The sequence below is a fragment of the Sciurus carolinensis genome, assembly GCF_902686445.1.
Source record: "Sciurus carolinensis chromosome 19 unlocalized genomic scaffold, mSciCar1.2 SUPER_34, whole genome shotgun sequence".
Taxonomy (NCBI): domain Eukaryota; kingdom Metazoa; phylum Chordata; class Mammalia; order Rodentia; family Sciuridae; genus Sciurus; species Sciurus carolinensis.
The window spans coordinates 450,492-475,594 of NW_025920112.1; the positions used below are offsets into that span (position 1 = coordinate 450,492).

General features: G+C 47.4%; 1 protein-coding gene and 1 pseudogene across 1 annotated transcript; both read left to right on the forward strand.

The window, feature by feature from the left end:
* The first annotated feature begins 518 nt into the window (after window positions 1–518).
* LOC124973448 (olfactory receptor 2T3-like) lies at window positions 519–1,340 on the forward strand (annotated as a pseudogene).
* Window positions 1,341–15,804: 14,464 nt separating this feature from the next.
* On the forward strand, window positions 15,805–16,767 carry LOC124973449 (olfactory receptor 2T29-like). The gene has a single exon (XM_047537377.1). The coding sequence runs from the start codon at window positions 15,805–15,807 to the stop codon at window positions 16,765–16,767; it is 963 nt and encodes a 320-aa protein (XP_047393333.1).
* The last annotated feature ends 8,336 nt before the right edge of the window (window positions 16,768–25,103 follow it).

Consider the following 25,103-nt stretch of genomic DNA (forward strand, 5'->3'; position numbering starts at 1 on the left):
TAGCAAAATGTCCCCAGGATGCAGTCATGTTGGAGCATGTGTTTGGATTTCCTTCCTCTCAATCTTTCCATTGCAGTTGCTTAAAACACTTTGTGTTTATCTATCAATGAACTTGCTTTCCTCCTACCTCCTATTGTGGATAATGCTGCTGTGAACTTAGGACAGCAGATATCTCTTTTATACATACATCAACAAGCAGAATGGCCAGACTGTATAGTCTTTATATACATAATTTTTGTAAGGGTAAAACATGGTCCGTGGTTGCTGCACCATTTAAGTCGACACAGTACAAAAGGATCCAAACAATCCACCTTCTCCCAAGACTCGCTGCTATTTATTTATTATTGTAGCCACCCTGGTGGGTTGGAGGTGATTCTGGTTTGTATGTCCTTTGTTGTTAGTGATACTCAACAACTTTCCATGTGCTTGTTGCCCATGGGCTTATTTTTGGAAATGGCCCTGGATGGGGTCACGCTCCTCATCTTCTGGATCTGTATGGAGATTCGCCTCCTCAGTGCATGGACTCCTTCATCAGCCAGCTGTCTCTCATGGATCTCATGCACATCGCCGTGACTGTGCCCAAGACGCTGGTGGCCCAGGTCACGGGAGACCACACAATCTCCCCCGCAGGCTGTGGGATCCAGATGTTCTTCTGCCTGACCCTGGCAGGAGCTGAGTTTTTCCTCCTGTCGGCCATGGCCTGTGACCGGTAGGCTGCCATCTGCAGACCTCTGCATTACCCCTGCTGATGAACCGAGGGTCTGCCGGCCGCTGGTGTCAGGATGCTGGCTCCTGGGAGTGCTGGATGGCTTGCTGCTCACCCCCATCACCATGAGCTTCCCCTTCTGTGAGTCCAGGAAGACCCTGAGCTGCTTCTGCGAGGCCCCTGCCCTGCTGAAGGTCTCCTGCTCTGACGTCTCTCCTACCAGCTGCTCATGTACCTGTGCTGTGTCCTCATGCTGCCCGTGCCCAGCCTGGTCATCTCCAGCTCCTACACCCTCATCCTGCTCCTCGTCCTCAGGACCAGCTCTGCCAAGGGCCGCAGGAAGGCTCTGGCCACCTGCTCCTCCCACGTGAGTGTGGTGCTGCTCTTCTTTGGTGCGGCCGTCTACACCTACATGCTCCCCAGTTCCTACCACACAGCACAGCAGGACGTGACGGCGACGGCCTTCCACAGCATCCTCACCTCTGAGCTGAACCCCCTCATCTACAGCCTGTACAACAAAGACGTCATGGTGGCTCTGAGGAGCCTGGTTGAGTCAAGGGGGCCACGGTGTGATCTGGGACCCCCAGTTGTTCTGTTGCCACCACCCGATCTGCTGTGTCACAGTGGCAGCTAAGTACCAGGGACTCAGATCTGCCTGTCTTCCAGACTGACAGTTCTCTCTGCCCTGCAGGCCACCGAGCATGGTGCTTCTCAGTGACAATTATTCCCACCAGGCGTGAGAGGAGTTTTCTTTTTCTGATTTTATAAGTCAATCCTACCAAGTCATGCAAAAAAAGTAACACCATGAAAGCACATTGTCTAGAACGAGGACAGCTTCATTTTGGAAATCAGTGAAATTACAGTAACAAAAATGTAAAGAGCAAAACTGCCCAAATGGGTAGAATAGATGAAAGACATTCAGTTACCTTATCTTTACATTTTAGATATTAGTTACATGTATGTATTGTTTTAACATAGGTTTCATTTATTTTGTTTTTATTTTTTATTGAAATTTTTTATTATTAACTGACAAATTTCAGTTCAATGGGAAGAATAGGCTTTGGTGATGTCTTGCACAGAGAGGCAACTGTATTAAGTAACAATGCAATGCATTTATTATTTTTAATGTTTACCACTTTCTCATTCTAGAGGATCGTTCATCAATTTCAGGAGAGATCTATCAATGTCATTCATTTGTTAAATGAGCTTTCATCTGGTTTTGTTAAATCTCTCTACAGAAGTTTCAAAATAAAATTTTGTCTCTCTTTGTATTTCATCTGTTGTACTTTTCCTGTTGTGGTAAAGTAGATCTTTAACCATTGATTTTAAATTCTAAAAAGCCCTTAATGACACAGGTAAGCTTCTGCATTCTTCATTAAGTGATGTTTTCAAAGCAGCCAACTATTTTAATAGAGGCCTTTATTTAGACCCAGACATCATTTAGAAACATATTTTCTCATGAAACTCTTATTTACCTTTTTCATTGAATTTAAAATTAAAACACTGTGAGCAAAGTTTTCTCTCCTCAGAAGTGGAATTTGGCTTCTTTTATGGAGTCCTGAACAGTCGATGTCTGTGTTCTGGATACTGACCATTGTTAAATCTGCAGTTTTTCAGCTGTCCGTGAGGAGCTGTTGTTCAGATTCTGCTGGTTTTCATCTGTGTCTTTCATCCATTTTACAGAGGGGACGCTTATAGCTTCCCCCTAAGTTTTTCCCCTCAGTTTCATCTTTTTGATTCATGTTTAGTGTCATTTCTGGTGACGTAAAAGTTTAAATTTGCACTTCTATGTTTTATTATCTTGAGGTGACAGTCTTCATGAACACTTGTCTATTTAGTCTGATGAACCCGTTGACTTTCTCTTATCCTCTATCTGAAATATCTTTTCTCTGTTTTTTTTTTCTCTCCCCCAACTATGTGTCTCTTGGAAACAGCATATAATTAGGTTTAGCTTTATTTCGTTTTTCTGCCTGCAAACTTTGATTTCAAAACAGGGAATCTGCTGTGTTTCTAACACTGTGTTCACTGCTATATTTGTGACATGTCGCTCTTCTGGAAGGCTTGGTGCTTGTCACTGTACTTTCTCTTTTTCTGAGCTTGTAAGGACTGATTGATAATCTTGTTGATATAATTCCATTTTTCTCTGAGTTTAATACTTTTCACTCTCTTATTCTTTGGCTAATTAACCTATAAACTAAGACATGCATGTTTAACTTGCTAATGTTTGAAGTTCATGAAACATTTATCCTGCTTCTGGTTAATGTGCAAACTTTAAATATTTCCCCTCTCCAGACTCTTGGGCCATTGTGGTTGACTATTTCTGTACTTTTCCCTTTATAAAGAAATTCTTACTGGATGCACTTCTGTTGTCATAATAAAGATTCTTTACCTACCTCACACTCTACCACTCTGCTCCCCACGCCTTCTGGCAGCACAGACCTTCCTCCTGAGTGTCTGCTGGGTCAGATGGTCTTCATTTGGGTGGGTCTGAGGACATGCTTTATTATTGAAACACATGACCCAGGTTTAAGAATTTCAGATTGAAAGCTCTTTATAGCTGTTTTACTTTGATACAGAATTCAACTGAGGTTGATATGTGAATTTATTTACTGTTACTTTTGTCTCTTTTATTTGGAATAGTTTGTTTAGTAGTTTGATCATTAAATATTTTATTTAGAATACTATACATTTTATTACATATCAATTTTAACTCAATAAAGTAACTAAAAATGAAAGGAAATAGATTTATTTTCTGATGACTTGAGATGGCCCTTCTGTGTCACGGTAACTTGTTACAGTGATGACTTGGCATATTGAAGACTCCGGAGGGTCTAACCCCCAATACTGCTGTTTCGTAAAAGTCCTCATGGATTTCCTGATACACACTTGGTCATTCACAGGTGCTGCTGTTCCGATGGTCTCCACACAGGCAGCAAGTCACATCACCTTGGGAAGGATGCCACCTTTCTGCCATTTGGTCATCATACTTCCCAAGAGCAGCGGACATCTTGTCACTTCTCCAGGGCTGCCATGACTTATGATCGCCACCGCCCGCGGGGACAATCACAACGCGTACGCTCTTCTTGATCACAGGAACCAAAAGGACTTTATTCCACAAGTCTCAGACTTATATTGAGAACATCAGCCTATCAGAGAGTAGACTACCAGGAAAGTCAGCCTATCAAGGAACAGTCTCCAGGCAGATACCAGGATCGCCTCATGTACAACAGCCAATCAGAGTTTCTTCCTAAAACTTGTATATGAGTGCAGCTATGTCTGGCAAACTGCCAGGCGCCATCTTAGAGATCAGGCCACGGTGCGTCTCTGGGGCCCTCAGAGCCCGCCCCTGACATCTCCCCCTTATTCTTTAAATAAAGAAAAGATGACTTGGGACCATGCCTGTCTTAGGTGGTCCATGGCAAATTACATCCTTACCCGTCATTGGAATTCTGACCTCCAGGCGTCAGAACCCTGTCTTAGGTTGGTATGCATTTCCACGGATCTTACCCGTCTTTGACTACTGGTCCAGCATGCTTAGCCATACTTGGGGGGATGTACCTGTCCCAATGGCTGACAAAGTCTGTACTGTAGACCGTTGATGACATCGGGCATCTTGGCGAGCTCTGATTTGGCTGTGTATAACATAGGCTATCCCTAAGCAGATAATAATCAGAACAGCTACTGTTCCAGCCCACTATTTTGTCAATCCCAGGGCTTTAGATACCAAAGAGAACATCTCGGATACCAATGCAACTTGAACCCTGGTGGCATTGACTCTGAGTATTTCAGCTCGTAGCTGACTGGTTAAATTATCAAACGTAGATGACCAATTACTAGTAAGGTAGACAGAGAGATTTTTAGATAACATAACCACAGAGCTAAGGTTATTATAAGCAATAGGTGTGACACACACTGCTCTTAAAGGATAAACACATCCCAGTCCCAAAAGTTCCTGCAAGATATCCACTTGTTCTTGTAGTAAGTCCACTCTTTGATTTACAAGGAGTATGCCTGCTGTTAGATGTTGGTTTAGGGTCTCTTTAGTCTGTAAGGCTGCAGCTGTCAAGTGATTGTTGCTGCTGTCAATGCTGCTGCTGCAGTTGCGGCTGCCACTGCAGAGACTGCTACCGTGTGACCACGGCCGCTGTGATGCCAAAATCTCTCCTGTTTCTTGATAGTAACACTGGCAATTCTGCATCTGTAACAGAGACTGGGACTGGTAGGAAGGTAAGAACATGCATTAAGACTGCCAGCGGGAACCTAGAAGCATTCCAACATTGAGAGATACATAGTTGAACTGTTGTTCCTAAGAGACTAAAAAGAGGTTGTAAGTTAGTTTAAGGGGGGAAAGGCTATGAGCATCATGGTCATCAGGAGTCTGAGTTACTTATTGGTAGCGTTGGCACTGGTCGAGTTAGTCACTCAGGAACCCAAATAGGCGATGTTTTATCCTGTGGAAACACACAAACCGAGCCTCGGCTCCAGTAAAGCACTGGGTCCGGGCCGTTCCATTGTCCTGTAAGAACATCCTTCCATTTTACCATCACTCTATCATGTTGTTTATGATTGCCATGTCTCTCGGCGGCAGAGCGACCCTCATTATCCAGAGTTAAAAATTTTAAAATAAAGAGGCAAAGAGAAAGTTTATCTTTAGGGGACCTGAAGGTCTCCCCTATTCCCCCTTTTTGTTTATAAAGAGTATTTTTGAGGGTGAGATGTGCACGTTCAACAATACCTTGTCCTTGTGGGTCATAAGGTATACCTGTGGTTAGAGTTATTTCAAATTTAGTGAGAAATTGGTTAAAAGAGGTTGAAGTATAAGCAGGGCCATTGTCCATTTTAAGTTGTTTAGGAAGTCCCCAGGCTGCGAAAGCCTGGAGACAGTGGGAAATGACATCTTTGACTTTTTCTCCGCTGTGTAGCAACGCAAAGATGATACCTGAACATGTGTCTACAGATACATGTACATATTTCAGGTTACCAAATTCAGGAATGTGAGTAACATCCATTTGCCATAGATGATTAGGTAACAGTCCTTTAGGATTAACTCCTATAGAAGGTGGATGATGGAGGACTGTACACTGGCCGCAAGATTTAACAATAGCACGTGCAGTTTCTTTAGTAATGGGAAACTTCAGTTTCAATGTTGTAGAATTAACATGGAATTGTTGATGATAATTTTTTGCTGCCTCAAACGCAGAAAAAATGTGGGGATCCTTAGTTGCTATGTCTGCTACATTATTCCCTAGAGCTAAAGGTCCAGGTAAATTGGTATGAGCTCTGATATGTCCAATAAAGAAAGGATTATAACGATCCCAAATCATTTGTTGTAAAGTCCGTAAAGGATGAAAAATAGCAGAGTTTGAGGCAATGAGCCCTGCACATTCGAAGTTACTGAGAGCTTGAACTACATATAAACTATCTGAGTAAACATTGAATGGAATATTAGGGAACATTTTAAAAACTTCAAGAACTGTTAAGAGTTCTGTTTGTTGAGCAGAAGAGTTAGGGAAGAGGAATGTTTGGACTTTATCTTGATAACAAATAGCTCCAGTCCCTGTTTTGGATCCATCAGTGAAAATCATAGGAGCCTTAGGAATAGGTTGTTGTCTGGTAACTCTTGGGAATATTACAGAATTATTACTACAAAATTATATATAAGGATGTTTAGGATAGTGAATATCAAAGTTAGCTTGAGTGGAGCATCTAACAACAGTCCAATAATCCATGAAATTACATAACCAAGAAAGTTGATGCTTATCATAGGGAATAATGATAGTAGCTGGATGAATTCCAAATACTGTGATAGATGATTTAAGTGCCTTTAGGATTACTTGAACTACTGCTTCAGGGTAGGGTAAGAGAGTTTTATTGGGTGAACAGGCTAGATGGAACCAAAACAAGGGACCCTCTTGCCAAAAGACTCCAGTGGGTAGTTTCTTGTTAGGAATAACAATGAATTGTAATGGCTGAGAGAGATCAATACGATCTACTTGGGCTTCATCTAATCTTTTTTGTATAATATTCAAAACCAGACGTGCTTCAGGAGTGAGATCTCTGGGAGATGTGGGATGGGGATCCCCTTGTAAGATATTAAAAAGAGGAAGTAGTTCTCCTGTGGAAAGCCTCAAATATGGACAAATTCAATTTATATCCCCTAGTAGCTTTTGAAAATCATTTAATGTTTTTAAATGATCTACCCTGATGACAGTTTTTAGTGGCTTTACTACAGCCCTGTTTAATTGGGCTCCTAAGAATTCTTGTGTAGTACCAACTTGAAACTTTTCAGGGGCTATAATGAGTCCCCATAATTTGAGTTGTTCTATTAATTCAGAATAAATATCCTTTAAAATATCTTCCTCAGAGTGGCATAATAATATATCATCCATATAATGATAGATAATAAGTTTGGAGTATTTTTGTCGAATGGGTTTTAACGCCTGATCAACATAAATTTGACACATAGTGGGGCTATTGGTCATACCTTGTGGCAAAACAACCCATTCATATCATTGATTAGGCTGTTGATGATTTAGAGATGGGAGAGTGAAAGCAAATCTCTCACAATTGCGAGGATGTAATGGAATAGAGAAAAAACAGTCTTTTATGTCTATAATTATTGTAGGCCAATCTTTTGGTAAAGTAGTAAGGACTGGAAGCCCTAACTGAGTTGACCCCATAGACTGCATAGTAGCATTCATAGCTCTTAAGTCATGAAGGAGCCTCCATTTTCCTGATTTCTTTTTTATGACAAAAATAGGGGTATTCCAAGGAGAAGTTGAAGGTCTAATATGATTTGCTTCTAATTGTTGTTCTACCAGTTCTTGGGCCGCTTTAAGTTTTTCTAATGTCAGGGGTCACTGAGAGACCCACACTGGTGCATTGGATTTCCAAGTTATTTTTACATACTTTTGTTCAGTGACCCCAAGGAAAAACCCAAGCCTTGGCGACCTTGATTGCCCTTAACACTAATTGGCTGGGTATTTCCCTGGCCATAGCGGCCAAGCCCCTTGTCCCATTTATGACTTGTTTTAGCATTAGATTTTGAGCCTCTTGGCTATAATGGCCTTCTGTAGTGAGTACTAAATCCACTTGCATGAGAATATCTCTGCCCCATAAATTAACAGGTAAATGGTCTAAGACATAAGGTTGAAATGTTCCCTGTTGGCCCTCATCGTTTTTCCATGTCAATACAGAACTACTCCTTTGTGGGCTAAGAGCTACACCCAATCCCCTCAGGGTTTGTTCCGCTACTTGTAGAGGTCATTCTTTTGGCCAATCTTTTAGGGTAATAATGCTAGTATCAGCTCCTGTATCTACGAGTCCCAGAAATTCTCTATTTTTAATCTTTTTTTTAAGCATTGGCCTATTTTTTATGTCCATGGTAAGACAGGCAAAATCAACTCCAGAAGATCCCAAACCTGCAGTTTCCCTAGTTGCTGTGGTTGATGGAAAATTATTATGAAGGCTGGGAATAATCAACAGCTGAGCTATGCGCTCCCCAGGTGATATGGAGATAATTCCTTGAGGAGAATGTGCAAGAACCTTAATTTCTCCTGTAAAATCAGAGTCAATAACTCCAGGGATAACTATAAGTCCCCTGAGTGCACTAGAGCTCCTACCTAATAAAATTCCAACAGTATCAGGAGGTGAATCACCCCATATACTTTTGAGGGGCCCCGGGGAGCTAGGCCCCAACTCCCATTTTTTGTCTGTCCATGAGGGGGCAGAGGAACTCCATCTATATCTATCATAGATCTACATTCAGATGCCCAATGATTACCTTTTCTACATCTAGGACAACGTTGAGGCTTAGGTCTTCTAGGGGGTTGATTAGGGTCCCTTAATTGTGGACAGTCCTTTTTGAAATGTCCAGGTTGTTTACAATAAAAACAAGTTCCTGGAGGCCCTCTTATAGGACCTTGTAATCCTTGTGCAATGGCTGCTGCCATAACTTCTCCTTGAATCACAGTCTCATTGATATCTCTTTGATATATGTACTTAGGTCCTTATTTTTCCAGGGACAAATGGCGTCCATACACCATTTATTAGCCTGTTCATAAGCTAACTGTTTTACGAAGGGCATAGCTTGATCCACATCCCCCAAGATGCGGCCTGCTGTTTGCATCAACCTCACTACGTAATCAGCGTATGGCTCATTTGATCCCTGAATAACTTTTGACAGTTGACCTTGCAAGTCCCCACTCCCTTGTATACTTTTCCATGCTTTTACAGCGGCTGCAGAAACCTGAATGTACACTGCAGGATTATAGCCAATTTGAGTCTGTTGTCCTGTGCATACTCCCATTCCCATAAGCATCTCTAAATTCAACTGAGGATTTCCTGCTGTAGCATTGTGGCGTGCAGTATTGTTGGAATGCTCCTGCCACGCCGTTTTCCAGACCAGATATTGCCCCCCTGACAACATGGCTCGTGCCACGTTACCCCAATCATCAGGAGTAAGATTTATTTCCCCTATGGATTCTACAAGTGATAAAGTAAAGGCTGCTTGGGGGCCATAGTTTATGACAGCCTCTTTTAATTGTTTTACTAATTTAAAATCCAAAGGTTGATGATATCTCTGATTATTTTGATCCTCAAACACTGGGAATGCTGTTGCATCTTGTTGTAGGAAGTCCCATCCTGTTGAATTGGAATTAGGATGGCTACAATAACATTTTTGTCCCCCTAAATGCTCATAATTATATGGTGGGGGAGCAGACGGTGTAAGTCTGTGAGTTTTCCTTTTAACTGCTACATTTGATTTAGTAGATCCTGTAATAGCAAGATTTTTTGTTCTACATAGTAAATCCTCCTCTTCATCTGAACTATCCTCACACCCAGTTTCATTTTCCTTGTCTGTCTCTGATCTTATTGACACCCTTTCTGATGCTTTAGACCTTTCCTCTTTTATTTCCTCCAAAACCTCTTCCCCTTGTTTTATTGCCTCTCTGCATTTGGTATTAGGAGTATCTAAACACCCTCTAACTAACATCCATATGGCCATGGTTCCCAGGGGTAATGGTTTTACTCTCACCGTTGCTCTCAAATCCTCCCCTAGAAGCTCCCATTGAGGGATATTCAGTAATCCCTCGACCAAGAACCATGGCGCAATAACTTCCACTGTGCGTAAAAAGTTTTGGGCTGTTTTAGTTTCAAGAGGAATTCCATTGGCCCAGAGCAAATCCTTTAAGGGACCTTCCATGCGCATTCGTGACATTTCAGTGCCCATATTTCTCTATTAAACTAACAATGCAAAGCACTTTAACTAGCAAAACAAAAGCGAAAGCACTTACAAACACTCAATCTCCGTCGCTTATCCCGCGAACCTTAACTCGTCGCTTATCCCGCGAACTTTAACTTGTCGCTTTTCCCGCGAACTTTAACTCGTCGCTTTTCCCGTGAACTTTAACTTGTCACTTTTCCCACGAACTTTAACTCGTCACTTATCCCACGAACTTTAACTTGTCGCTTTTCCCGCGAACTTTAACCTGGCCAGACTGTACTTTACTTTCCCTGTATTTACCTGATCAGTTTCTTCTTTATAACTCGAGTTCCCGGGTCTCTGCACCACTTACAATGGCCCACCGCCTGCGGGGACAATCACAATGCGTACGCTCTTCTTGATCACAGGAACCAAAAGGACTTTATTCCGCAAGTCTCAGACTTATATTGAGAACATCAGCCTATCAGAGAGTAGACTACCAGGAAAGTCAGCCTATCAAGGAACAGTCTCCAGGCAGATACCAGGATCGCCTCATGTACAGCAGCCAATCAGAGTTTCTTCCTAAAACTTGTATATGAGTGCAGCTATGTCTGGCAAACTGCCAGGCGCCATCTTAGAGATAAGGCCACGGTGCGGCTCTGGGGCCCTCAGAGCCCGCCCCTGACAGTGACTGAGCACTGCGTCCGGGTGGCCTAGAATCCCAGAAGTGTTACTGCAGGGTCCCGGATCCACAGCTCTGCGGTCAGGACGTCCGTGAGACCTGGCTTCCTGCAGGAGTGAGGAGGGCCTGGTTGCGGCCTCTACCCCAGCCCCTGTGGCTCCTGGGCTGTGGCTTTGTGACTCCAGCCTCCCGTTACATCAGCCTGTGTCCAGGTTACCCGTGTGAGGACACTGAGCACCGTACTAGGGCTCACCTGCCTCAGGATTACCTCACCTGGATTAATCGCATCTGAAACAGCCCTATTTCCAAATAAAGCCACCTTCCCAGGCACTGGGCATTAGGACTTCATCCTGTGATATTTTAGGCAGGACACAGTTCAACCTTTAACGCTCTGCCACTCCCAGATCCATGTCTTCACCTGCAAAGCCCAAACCTCGCCCAGCATAATCTACCTCGGGGGAGGTGAGGTGGGAGGAAGGGCCTCTGACTCTGCTGGACTGTGGTAGTCATTAGTAATCATTGCACTGTTTATCAGACCACCATGTCGTACACCTTAAATGCACACAAATCAAAAAGAAAGCATGTGTTCCACATAAGGTTAAAATATCTCCACCACAGTTTATCATTTAGAAATTAATCCCAACATAACCATTCACTATTTAAGAAGAATTACAATTGTTATAATTAAAATGATGTCATGCCTGTAATCCCAGTGGTTCCAGAGGCTGAGATAGGAGGATCAAGCATTCAAAGTTCACCTCAGCAATGGAGAAGCGCTAAGCAACTCAGTGAGACCCTATCTCTAATAAAATATAAAATAGGACTGATGATGTGGCTCAGTGGTTGAGTACCCCTGAGTTCAATCCCTGGTATCCCCCCAAAAATAAAAATAATTAAAATGATGCAACATTGCCCTCATTGTGTTCAGTCCAATATACACTTCACGCACTTCAAATGTACGAGAGTTCACGAGGAAACTGGTCATAGAGACAGGAAAGGCCTGGAGGGACAGCTGGGGAAGCAGGAAGGGGAATGCTATCAGCTAAGACCTGGAGGCTCGTGCGGGCCTGCCTGCTGAGCTGGTGGAGATGGCCCTCCAGGGCAGTGGTGGCACCTCCACTTCTGATATGCAGCTAACCAGACATCTGTCTGTTGCTGCGAGAATGGACTTGGGGTGTAGACCCTGAAATGCACACAGGGTCCTGTTGCCTGCAGCTGCAGCACCTGCTGGGACTATCTCCAAGATGGGAGAAAAGACATAGTTTCTTTCTTCCTCCCACCTACAGAAGACTGCGGGGCTGCAATTCACAACTTACAGGAAACCAGGTGGCTGAGGAAGCAGGACAAGCCATCTGCAGGCTGAAGCCCTGCAGGTCAGAGGCAGCTGCAGCTCAGGAGGCAGCCTGACCAACAGACACTGTGTGGACCAAGGCCATCAGGAAAGACCTCCATGTCAGGGGAAATGACCAGTTTAATGATAGAACACGCATTCAGAATAAAAGTTGAGAACTTGCCTGTATGAGAGAAAGGGAGGAGCTGCCTCCACCTTGCCACCTGTTTTAATCCACGCTTTTGGCCAACGAGGTACCTGCAGTAGATATTTACAGCTTGAAGTCAAAACACATTTCCAAGCTTGATTTTTATCAGGGACACCATGCTATGGGTGAATTTTCAATTTTATTTGTACCAGTTTGTGCTTTAGATTTTTTTCTATCATGTCAACATTTAAAATAAAAACACATAGTTTAAATTAAAGGCAATATTAAAGCAAAATAGATTGCAAGTGAATGACAGGACAAAGAGTCTCACCCATACTCTGATGAACAATGATAGAGATGAAGATGTGAACACGTGTTCGTCTAGATCACTTCACTCAGTGGAGGTGTTCTTCCCGATGCTCGAACTGAACGCCGAGTTTCGCGCACGTACCTGCTGCATATATGTTGTGGTATTCCACAACTCCACATGCAGAGACACACGGATGTACAATGGAACAGACAGATACCACTAACCCACAGTTCATAGATAAGAATTAGATGAAGTTTGGTGATGAAGTTTGCAATGATTGCTAATACTGGGTAAGATTTTGAGTTTGACAATAAGGAAGATATTTTTAGAACTCATGAGAAGAAAACCAGAAGAGGTCAGCAGTAGCTATAGCCTCTTTATCTCTCTTAATTGCATCCTCTTCAAAGTCCCAAGGGAGTTTGTCCACAGGAAACCCTCTCCACTCCCAAAAGAGCTCCAAGAGCCAGGATGCTGTCACGTCCCGACTTTTCTTTGCATCAGCCCGTGGGTGGGACTGAGGCTTGGCCTCAGGGCAAGAAGAGCCAGACGGCCCCAGCCTTCAGGAGTCACCGCTCCTGGGTGCCGTGCCTCCAAGGTGCTCTACGAGGACCTCACTGCGTCTGCTCAGTTTTATCCATCACCTCCTGGACGTAGCAAATGTCTTTTTCTTTTGAATGTCATCTCATATGAAGCATATTTAGTATAATACAACAGGAAATGGGTTTTTATCTTCCAATTATTTATGGGTAAATCGATGTTCATTCTTTCTGTATCATAATTTCCTGGATGTGAATTATATAGAAAGTTTTGCAGAGGAAGGGTGATTGATTTTACTTTGAGATTCTTTCTAAGTTAGAAAACTCTAGAAACCAATATCTGAATCGTATTTATGCTCATTGATTAAACTGATATCAAGTGGCTCAAAATCCAAATTACAAACCATGGAGGAAGGACTCTGTCCCCAAGAGGACCAAGCAGAGTTGACCCCAGGGCTCCAGAGTGGACTGAGGGAAGCGGTGTGACCTTACGGGAGCCCCGAGCACTTGGATTTTTCAACTCTTACAGGTAAAATAAGATGAGTATCTACCTCCCAGGCTCTAGGGGAAGATGAAATTTGGTAAGCCTGCGCTAGTCCCGTCAAGCCCTCTAGATCCAGGTTGTGCTTCCTGAGATTTGATACCAATGGCAAGGACTTACGGGGATGGACTTGGGAAAGGGGTCAGCATTTCAGGGCAGCTCTGCTTGACAGAGCTATGAACTTCAGATAAGGTCTCCATTACTCTGCCACCCACACTGACGATTCTCCAGGTTCAGCACACTGTGCCGTGCACAGGAAAATCCAGCACAGGGAAAAGGAAGTGGAGAGGCGGCGGTCACTGTGCACGGTGCAGACCAGGGATCCGTCCTCTGTCTGTGCACCAGGTCAGCTCTTGACTGTGGCTTGATGACAGTGACCCTTCACCCAATGCACAGAGCCTTGGCAAGCACCCTCCACCCCCTGCACCTTTCCCACCACTAACAGCAAGCGCTTTCCAGCCAGATCTTTGCCCCACTCTGACCACGAGTGTGGATTGAATCCACAAGTCCGTCTCACAGTTTATTGGACTGCTCAAAATCTTTCCCAAAGCTCAGCTTCCATCTGCCAATGCAGGTGAGAATATAGAAATATCGTGACTTTAAATGCAATCTGTCCCAGATTTGATAAATATTGATGTGCTGTCTACTGCATCAGCACCCTAGAACCCAAATTGTCTTCGCTAGTGTTTAGAGTTATTATAAGAACATAGCATTGCTCTTAAAACTTGGAAAATCTCCCCAAAATACCCTTGTATCATGACCACTGCCAAAGTCATCCCTCGAATAGCCCACATTGGCAAGGACCTTTAGAAAGTGACACATCTTTCCATTAGGCAAATGGTAGAGGAGTCATAATGGACCTTCTTCAGAAACACCAAGTATCTTTTTGCTTCTGTTACCCTTTCTTGTTTTATAGCTATTTTAACATTCACTGTAAATCATGTTCATTTAGCTTACTTCCCTGGGTAGATTGAGGGTGCCATCCCTAAAAGTTACAAAGTTTAATGAGTCTTGGGTTCATCTTCAATTTCTAACCCAGAGGCCATGAGTGGCAAGACAGAGGGGAGAAGAGTCAGTCAAGGGCCAGAGACATCTCGGTTCTGTCCAGTGGGCCTGAGGACCTCTGAGCTCCCTGACAAAGCGATTGCAGTGGGCAGTACAGATGGCGTTTGCAAACCCAGCAGAAGCCTTGTCGGGCAAGGCAGTGACCCTCTAAGTCCTGGTCACCCTCCCGAAGTTTAATGCCAGTGGCAGAAGCTCAAGGAGGAAAACCTGAAGAGGCGTGTCCTAGAAGAAAGGGAGCCAGGAGCTCAGCGGAACCGGCCCACGGGTGAAGATGAGAAGTACGGGTCACAAGTGTTGATGTGATGCATAAACACAGCTGGTGCAAATTTATATAAAGTAAGTGCTCGGACACTTAAGTTGACTGGACCTACAAAGGTACCGATTCAAAGCCGTGACTGGTTACTTAGGTACTGACGCCGCAACACGTCTCCTGTCATAAGACGGTAAGAGCACCCGGTTCCTTTGGCGAAACAATGAAAGCCGTGTTATCTCTTGAACGGCGTATGTGTTTACTCACTGGTGCTGTTCTGGGTGCATTCATTACCATGTTCAGTTGAGTCTCACCACACCTGAGGTCCAGCAGTGTGGACAGATGGGACAAGGACAGGCTTCTCACCCTTGGGTCTGTCCTCGGTCTTTTGTGCATCGGGACCCAGCTGGGTCTCAGAGATGTGGCAGAATTTTGCCCACAAAACCACAGACACACATGGAGTTCAATACCGTGGACAGAGGGGGAAAAAGCCTTGGTATGAATTTCCCTCAAACGATGTTTCAGTGACTTTCTAAATCTTTATACAAAGAATGTACCTCTCACATTCTTTAGGATCTTACCAGAAGCCTTAAACCAGAGAGGCTGATTCAATTCAGATTGCTATGGCAAAAGCTTAGAAATAAGGATTTTTATTTCTTTTTTTTCCCCAGTGGTTTACTATTTGTGTTTGGTCAGGGTGGTGACTCTTCAAATTTCCAACATTGGTTTACAAACAGCATCATCTATCAAGAAGCCTCCCCTCTCCCAACACCAGTAACTTCAGAGTATGAACCACCAATTCCTTTGAGCCACAGTCCCACAGTTGTGAATTTTCAATTTTCTGGTAAATTCATTGAATTATAAGTCATTTATAAGCCCCAAAGTTACAGACTCATACGATTTTCTGGTTGGCATAATCAGGTGGGAACACACACACACACACACACACACACACACACACACACGCCATTCACTTCAGCCTGCTATACGACATTAACCCAAAGCTTTCTCGTTGTCCCAGGAGGAAGCTCATGGACATCGCCACCTGGATGACCAACCACACGAGGTGGGCAGACTTCATCCTGGTGGGACTCTTCAGTCAATCCCAGCACCCAGCTCTGCTGTGTGTGGTCATCTTCCTGGTTTTCCTCATGGCCCTGTCTGGAAATGCTCTCCTGGTCCTCCTGATACACTCCAACACCCAGCTCCACACCCCCATGTACTTCTTCATCAGCCAGCTGTCCCTCATGGACATGATGTACATCTCCATCACTGTGCCCAAGGTGCTTCTAGACCAGGTGCTGGGCGTGAGTACCATCTCGGTCCCTGAATGTGGGCTGCAGATGTTCCTCTATCTGACCTTAGGTGGTTCAGAACATTTCCTTCTGGCAGCCATGGCCTATGACCGCTACGTGGCCATCTGCCATCCACTCCGTTACCCTGTCCTCGTTAACCGCAAGGTGTGTCTCCTCCTGGCATCTGGGTGCTGGTTCCTGGGATCAGTGGATGGCTTCATGCTGACTTCCGTCACCATGACCTTCCCATTCTGCAGATCCCAGGAGATCCAGCACTTCTTCTGTGAAGTCCCTGCCGTGATGAAGCTCTCCTGCTCGGACACCTCACTCTACGAGACGCTCATGTACCTGTGCTGTGTCCTCATGCTCCTCATCCCCGTGACAGTCATCTCAGGCTCCTACTCCTGCATCCTGCTCACCATCCACAGGATGAACTCAGCAGAGGGCAGGAGGAAGGCCCTGGCCACCTGCTCCTCACACATGATGGTGGTCACGCTCTTCTATGGGGCTGCTGTCTACACCTACATGCTCCCCAGCTCCTACCACACCCCACAGAAGGACATGGTGGTGTCCGTCTTTTACACCATACTCACTCCTGTGCTAAATCCTTTAATCTATAGTCTTAGGAATAAGGATGTCATGGGAGCCCTAAAGAAAATGTTGAATGCAGGACCAGTTTTTAAAGAAGCCACAACATAGAGAATCTTTATGATAACATACGTATATTCAAGTCTCTTCTTTCTGCACACCGGAAGTGTAGGACTACATTCCAAAGGTCACTCCTCAGATGCTAAGACCACCAGGGCATTTCATCTCATTTCCACGCCTCTTTTAGGAATTGTTCCTTGAACTCGAAAGTTTCTGGGTTTCACCCTCCTCCACACAGAGTGCATTACACAGTGACATTGTAGTGATGTTGATATTCAGAGGAGCTCCTGACTCCACTGAGAATACCCATGTTCTCAGGTAGTGGCAATGATGGCATCGGGGGCAAGAACCAAGGGGTGAAATGGAGGGGGAGGGACGTTCTGGTGTGCAGTTGCACAACAGGGTGAGTACAGATGACAATAACACACTGTTTCAGAAAGCAGAACTGGCTTTGAATGTCCTCACTATGGAATGTTTTCCCTGACAAGTGGAGAATGATATATAATGTGGATGGGGGGTGTGGGGAGTGAGAGAAGAATGGAGGAACTTTGGATTATGTAGAAGGAAATGAGAGGGAGGGGGATGAAAAATGGTGGAATGAGACAGACGTCATTACACTATGTACATGTCTGATTACACGAATGCTGTGAGTCTACATCGTGCACAACCATGGAAACTAAATGATGTACCCCATTTGTGTACAATGAATCAAAATGCAGTCTGTAAAAAATTAAAAAATAAATAACTAATAATTAAAAAAAGAAGTGATGAATGTTTAGGAGGCAGATATGTTTAACATAATTTACCTAATGCACAGTGTATTCAAGTATGGGAACAGCACATGGTACTCCAAGGACATAAGCAATGTTTATGTTATAGTGCATCACTTAAAATAATGAAACTTTTAAAAATAAGTTGTAAGGAGACAATGTTTAACTGCAGGTAGGTCAGGGAATGGTGCATATGGACGGCCTCTGTATTACTGTTTTTCCTGCTACTTTCCTAAAAATTTGAAATTAATTCCAAATAAAGAGTTAAAATACCGTCTCCTCTGCCCCTGACGTTTTTCAGAGGCACTCTGTTTACTGGCAGTGACATGATACCGTTAAAACCATGCTCATTTCTAATTTCCTATTTGTGGCTGGAACAGTGTGGTGGATTTTCCACTCTTATTAAAGACTACCTTGTTGCGTGTGTCCATTTCCGAAGGCTGTACTGAGGACAGGAGCCTTGTACGGTGGTGGGAGTGGGTCCAGAATTACCTAAGGGACCGTGGGGAACATGAACCCAGAGTGAAAGAGAGAAGCAGGAAGTGTCTGCAGGAGAGAGCACATTGATTCTGCTGTGCTGACTTGAGCGAGGGCCTCGGCACACTAGCAAGCCCTCTGCACTGATCGCCCACCCAGTCTTTGAGTTTCAGAACCATGCAATTTAATACACAAGTAAGTTAAGTAAATAATCCGTGTTTCATTCATTCAATGAATATCTTATGCTAATTAAATCAAAAACATCATCTAGCTAAGGTCAAAGTATGACTGCTGCATGGCCGCAGTCCTAAGGAGTTGGAAACAGTGTTGTAGTTGTGCATGGGACTGGTGCCCAAGGCTTGTGGATGTTTAGCTGCACCGTGAATGGGCCAAGGTCAGAGCACACACAATCCCCACCTGTGACAATGCTGCACCGTGGATGTGCACAGCCCAGAGCACACACAATCCCCACCTGTGACATGGCTGCACCGTGGATGTGCACAGCCCAGAGCACACACAATTCCCACCTGTGACATGGCTGCACCATGCAGATGCAGAGCCCAGAGCACACCCAATTCCTACCTGTGACGTGGCTGCACTGGGCAGGTGCCCAGTTCAGAGCACACCCAATTCCCAACTGCGACATGGCTGCACCGGGCAGGTGCACAGCTCAGAGCACACCCAATTCCCAACTGCGACGTGGCTGCGCTGTGCAGGTGCACAGCTCAGAGCACACCCGATTCCCAAATGTGACGTGGCTGCACTGTGCAGGTGCACAGCCCACAGTACAACTGATTCCCAGTTCAGAGCACAAACAATTCCCACCTGTGAGGTGGATGCACCATGGATGTGCCCATCTCAGAGCACACCTGATTTCCACCTGTGACATGGCTGCACAGTGCAGGTGCCCAGCTCAGAACACACACAATTCCCAATTGTGAGGTGGCTGCACCATGAAGGTGCACAGCGCAGAGCACACTTGATTCCCACCTGTGATGTGGCTGCACCGTACAGGTGCCCAGGGCAGAGCACATCCGATTCCCACCTGTGACGTGGCTGCACTGTACAGGTACACAGCCCAGAGCACACCCTATTCCCACCTATGACGTGGCTGCACCATGCAGGTGCACAACTCAGAGCACACCCGATACCCAAATGTGATGAGGCTGCACGATGCAGCTGCACAACCCAGAGCACATCTGATTCCCACCTGTGACGTGGCTGCACCATGCAGGTGCGCAGCTCAGAGCACACACAATTCCCACCTGTGACGTGGCTGCACCATGCAGGTGCACAGCTCAGAGCACACACAATTCCCACCTGTGACGTGGCTGCACCGTGCAGGTACACAGCCCAGAGCACAAACAATTCCCACCTGTGACATGGCTGCAACATGCAGGTGCCCAGTTCAGAGCACACACAATTCCCACCTGTGACGTGACTGCACCGTGCAGGTGCACAGCTCAGAGCACACCTGAGTCCCATCGGTGAGGTGGTTGGACTGTGGAGGTACACAGCTCAGAGCACACCCGATTCCCACCTGTGACATGGCTGCACGTTGGATGTGCACAGCTCATAGCACACACAATTCCCACCTGTGACATGGCTCCACCGTGCAGGTGCCCAGCTCAGAGCACAAACGATTCCCAACAGTGACGTGGCTGCACGGTGCAGTTGCACACCTAAAAGCACACTCGATTCCCAACTGTGACGTGGCTGCACTGTGCAGGCGCCCAGCTCAGAGAACACACAATTCCCACCTGTGACATGGATAAACCGTGCAGGTTCACAGCTCAGAGCCATCTGATTCCCACCTGTGATGTGGTTGCACGGTACATGTACACAGCCAGGAGCACACCCGATTCCCACCTGAGATGTGGCTGCACTATTCAGGTACACAGACCAGAGCACACCTGATTCACACCTGTGACATGGCTGCACCGTGCATGTGCACAGCTCAAAGCACACCTGATTCCCACCTGAGACGTGGAGGCACTGTGCAGGTACACAGCCCAGAGCAAACCCGATTCACACCTGTGACATGGCTGCACCATGCAGGTGCACAGCTCAGAGCACACCTGATTCCCACCTGTGACGTGGCTGCACTGTGCAGGTGTCCAGCTCAGCACATACCTGATTCCCAACTGTGACGTGGCTGCACCATGCGGGTGCATGGTTCAGAGCATAAACAATTCCCACCTGTGACGTGGCTGCACAATGCAGGTGCACACCTCAGAGCACACCCAATTCCCACCAGTGACGGGGCTGCACCGTGCAGGAGCACAGCTCGGAGCACACCTGATTCCCACCTGCAACGTGGCTCCACTGTGCAGGTACAAAGCCCAGAGCACACCAGATTCCCACCTGTGACATGGCAGCACCATGCAGGTGCACAGCTCAGAGCACACCCGATTCCCACATGAGACGTGGCTACTCTGTGCTGGTACACACGCAGAGCACGCCCAATTCCCACCTGTGACATGGCTGCACCATGCAGGTACTCAGTTCAGAGCACACACAATTCCCACCTGTGACGTGGCTGCACCCAGCAGGTACACAGCCCAGAGCACACACATTTCCACCTGTGACATGGCTGCACCATGCAGGTGCCCAGCTGAGAGCACACACAATTCCCAACTGTGACGTGACTGCACCATGCAGGTGCACAGCTCAGAGCACACCCGATTCCCACCTGTGACATGGATGCACCGTGTAAGTGCCCATCTCAGAGCACACCCAATTTCCACCTGTGACATGGCTGCACCGTGTAGGTGCACAACTCGGAGCACACTTGATTTCCACCAGTGACGTGGCTGAACCGTGCAGGTGCCCAGAGCACATACAATCCCACCTGTGCCGTAGCTGCAGTGCACAGGTACACAGCCCAGAGCACACCCGATTATCACCTGTGACGTGGCTGCACCGAGCAGGTGGACAGCTCAGAGCACACACGATTCCCAACTGTGACATGGCTGCACCATGTAAGTGTCCAGTTCAGAGCACACACAATTCCCATCTGTGATGTGGCTGCAACATGGATGTGCACAGCTCAGCACACACCTGATTCCCACCTGTGACACTGCAGCACCATGCAGGTGCACAGCTCAGAGCACACACAATTCCCACCTGTAAGGTGACTGCACCATGCAGGTGCACAGCTCAGAGCACACATGCTTCCGACCTGTGACATGGCTGCACCGTGCAGGTGCACAGCTCAAAGCACACCCGATTCCCAATGTGACATGTCTGCACCGTGCATGTGCACAGCCCAGAGCACACCCGATACCCACCTGTGACATGGATGGACCGTGCAGGTGCCCAGCTTAGAGAACGCACAATTCTAACCTGTGACGTCACTGCACCATGCAGGTGCACAGCTCAGAGCCAACTGATTCCCACCTGAGACATGGCTGCACTGTGCAGGTACACAGCACAGAGCACACTCGATTCCCACCTGTGACGTGGCTAAAATGTGCAGGTGCCCAGCTCAGAGCACACATGATTCCCACCTGTGACGTTGCTGCAACATGCAGGTGCACAACTCAGAGCTCACGCGATTCCCACCTGTGACGTTGCTGCACCGTGCAGGTGCCCAGCTTAGAGAACACACAATTCCCACCTGTGACATTGCTGAATCGTGCAGGTACACAGTCTGGAGCACACACAATTCCCACCTGTGACGTGGCATGCACCGTGCAGGTGCCCAACTCAGAGCACAGCCAATTCCCACCTGTGATGTGGCTGCAGTGTGCAGGTACACAGCCCAGAGCACACACAATTCCCACCAGTGATGTGGCTGCACTGTGGATGTGCACAGCTCAGAGCACACCTGATTCCCACCTGTGACACTGCTGCACCCTGGAGATGCACAGTTCAGAGCACACACACTTCCCACCTGTGATGTGGCTGCACCGTGCAGGTGCCCATCTCAGAGCACACACGATTCCCACCTTTGAAGTGACTGCACCTTGCAGGTGCACAACTCAGAGCACACACGATTCCCACCTTTGAAGTGACTGCACCTTGCAGGTGCACAACTCAGAGCACACGCGATTCCCACCTTTGAAGTGACTGTACCTTGCAGGTGCACAACTCAGAGCATACGCGATTCCCACCTATGACGTAGCTGCACCTTGCAGGTACCCAGTTCACAGCACACCTGATTCCCACCTGTGATGTGGCTGCAGTGTGCAGGTACACAGCTCAGAATACACCCGATTCCCACCTGTGACATGGCTGCACCGTGTAGGTGCCCAGTTCAGAGCACACACAATTCCCACCACTGATGTGGCTGCACCGTGAAGGTGCACAGCTCAGAACACACCTAATTCGCACTTGTGACACTGATACACCATGCAGGTACACCACTTCGAGCACATACAACACCCACCTGTGATGTGGCTGCATCGTGCAGGTGCAGATCTCAGAGCACACACGATAACTAACTGTGATGTGGCTGCCTGTGCAGGTGCACAGCCCAGAGCACACCCGATTCCCACCTGTGACATGGTTGCACCGTTTAGGTGCCCAGCTCAGAGCACACACAATTCCCACCATTAACGTGGCTGCACCATGGATGTGCACAGCTCAGAGCACACCTAATTCGCACATGTGACACTGATACACCTTGCAGTTGTGCCACTTCGGGCACATACAATACCCACCTGTGATGTGGCTGCACCATGCAGGTGCACAGCTCAGAGCACCCCCAATTCCCACCTGTGATGTGGCTGCACCATGCAAATGCACAACTCAGAGCACACCCAATTCCCAAGTGTAATGTGGATGCACCGTGCAGGTGCACAGCTCAGAGCACGCCGATTCCCAATGGTGACATGGCTGCACCATGCAGGTGCACATCTCAGAGCACACCCGATTCCCACCTGTGACGTGGTTCTACTGTGCAGCTACACAAACCAGAAACCCAACTGTGACGTGGCTGCACCGTGCAGGTGCACAGCTCAGAGCACACCCAATTCCCAAGTGTAACGTGGCTGCACCGTGCAGGTGCACAGCTCAGAGCACACCCGATTCCCAAGTGTAACGTGGCTGCACCGTGCAGGTGCACAGCTCAGAGCACACCCGATTCCCAATGGTGACGTGGCTGCACCATGCAGGTGCACAACTCAGAGCACACCCGATTCCCACCTGTGACATGGTTCCACTGTGCAGCTACACAAACCAGAACACACCCGATTGCAACCTGAGACGTGGCTGCAGTGTGCAGGTACACAGCCCAGAGCACACTGGATTCCCACCTGTGACATGGCTGAACCATGCAGGTGCACAGCTCAGAGCACACCCAAATCCCACCTTTGACATGGCTGCAACGTGCAGTTGCACAGCTCAGAGCACACCTGATTCCCTACTGAGTCGTGGCTGCACTGCGCAGGTACACAGCCCAGAGCACATCCGATCCCACCTGTGATGTGGCTGCACCTTGCCGGTGCCCAGCTAAGACCGCACACAACTCCCACCTGTGACGTGACTGCACCATGCAGGTACACAGCTCAGAGCACACATGATTTCCAACTGTGACGAGGCTGCACTGTGCAGGTGCACAGCCCAGAGCACTCCTGATTCCCACCTGTGACATGGCTGCACTGTGTATGTGCCCAGCTCAGAGCACATACAATTCCCACCTGTGACGTGGCTGCACAATGGATGTGCACAGCTCAGAGCACACTTGATTCCCACCTGTGACACTGCTGCACCGTGCATGTTCACAGTTCAGTGCACACACCCTTCCCACATGAGACGTGGCTGCAACGTGCAGGTGCCGACCTCAGAGAACACACGATTCCCACCTGTGACGTGTCTGCACTGTTCAGGTGCACAACTCAGAGCACATGCGATTCCCACCTGTGATGTGGCTGCACCGTGCAGGTGTCCAGCTAAGAGCACACCAGAATCCCACCTATGACATGGCTTCAGTGTGCAGTTACACAGCCCAGAGCACACCTGATACCCCCCATGACGTGGCTGCAACGTTCAGGTGCACAGTTCAGAGCATACAAGTTTCCCAACTGTGACGAGGCTGCACCGTGCAGATGCACAGCCCTGAGAACACCCGATTCCCACCTGTGACATGACTGCACCGTGCAGGTGCCCAGCTCAGTGCACACACACTTCCCTCCTGTGTCGTGGCTGCACCGTACATGTGCCCAGCTCAGAGCACACACGATTCCCACCTGTGACATGGCTGCACAGTGCAGGTGTACAACTCAGAGCACACGCTATTCCACCCTGTGACTTGGTTGCATCATGCAGCTCCCAGCTCAGAGCACATCCGATTCCCACCTGCCATGTGGCTGCACCGTACATGTGCACAGCTCACAGCACAACCGATTCCCACCTGTGACATGGATGCACCGTGCAGGTACACAGCCCAGAGCACAAGCTACTCCCACCTGTGGCGTAGCTGAATCGTCAGGTACACAGCCCGGAGAACACACAATTCCCACCTGTAACGTGGTTACACCGTGCAGGTGCCCAGCTCAGAGAACACCTGATTCCCACTTCTGACGTGGCTGCAGTGAGCAGTTACACCGCCCAGAGCACACCCGAATCCCACCTGTGACGTGGCTGCACCGTGCAGGTGCACAACTCAGAGCACACACAATTCCCACTTGGGTTGTGGCTGCACCATGGATCTGCACAGCTCAGAGCACACCTGTTTCCCACCTGTGACACTGCTGCACCATGTAGGTGCACAGTTCAAAGCACACTGGATTCCCACCTGTGACGTGGTTGCACTGTGGAGGTACACAGCTCAGAGCACAACCGATTCCCACCTGAGTTGTGCCTACACTGTGCAGGTACACAGCCCAGAGCACACCCGATTCCCACCTGTGACTTGGTTGCACTGCGGAGGTACACACCCCAGAGCACACCCGAGTCCCACCTGTGACGTGGTTGCACCATGCAGGTCCACAGCTCAGAGCACACACAATTCCCACCTGTGATGTGGCTGCACCATGGAGGTGCACAGCTCAGAGCACACCTGATATCCACCTGTGACATGTTTGCACCGTGGAGGTGCACAGCTCAGAGCCCACCTCATTCCCACCTGTGACGTGGTTGCACTGTGGACGTGCACAGCTCAGAGCACACACAATTCCCACCTGTGAGGTGCCTGCA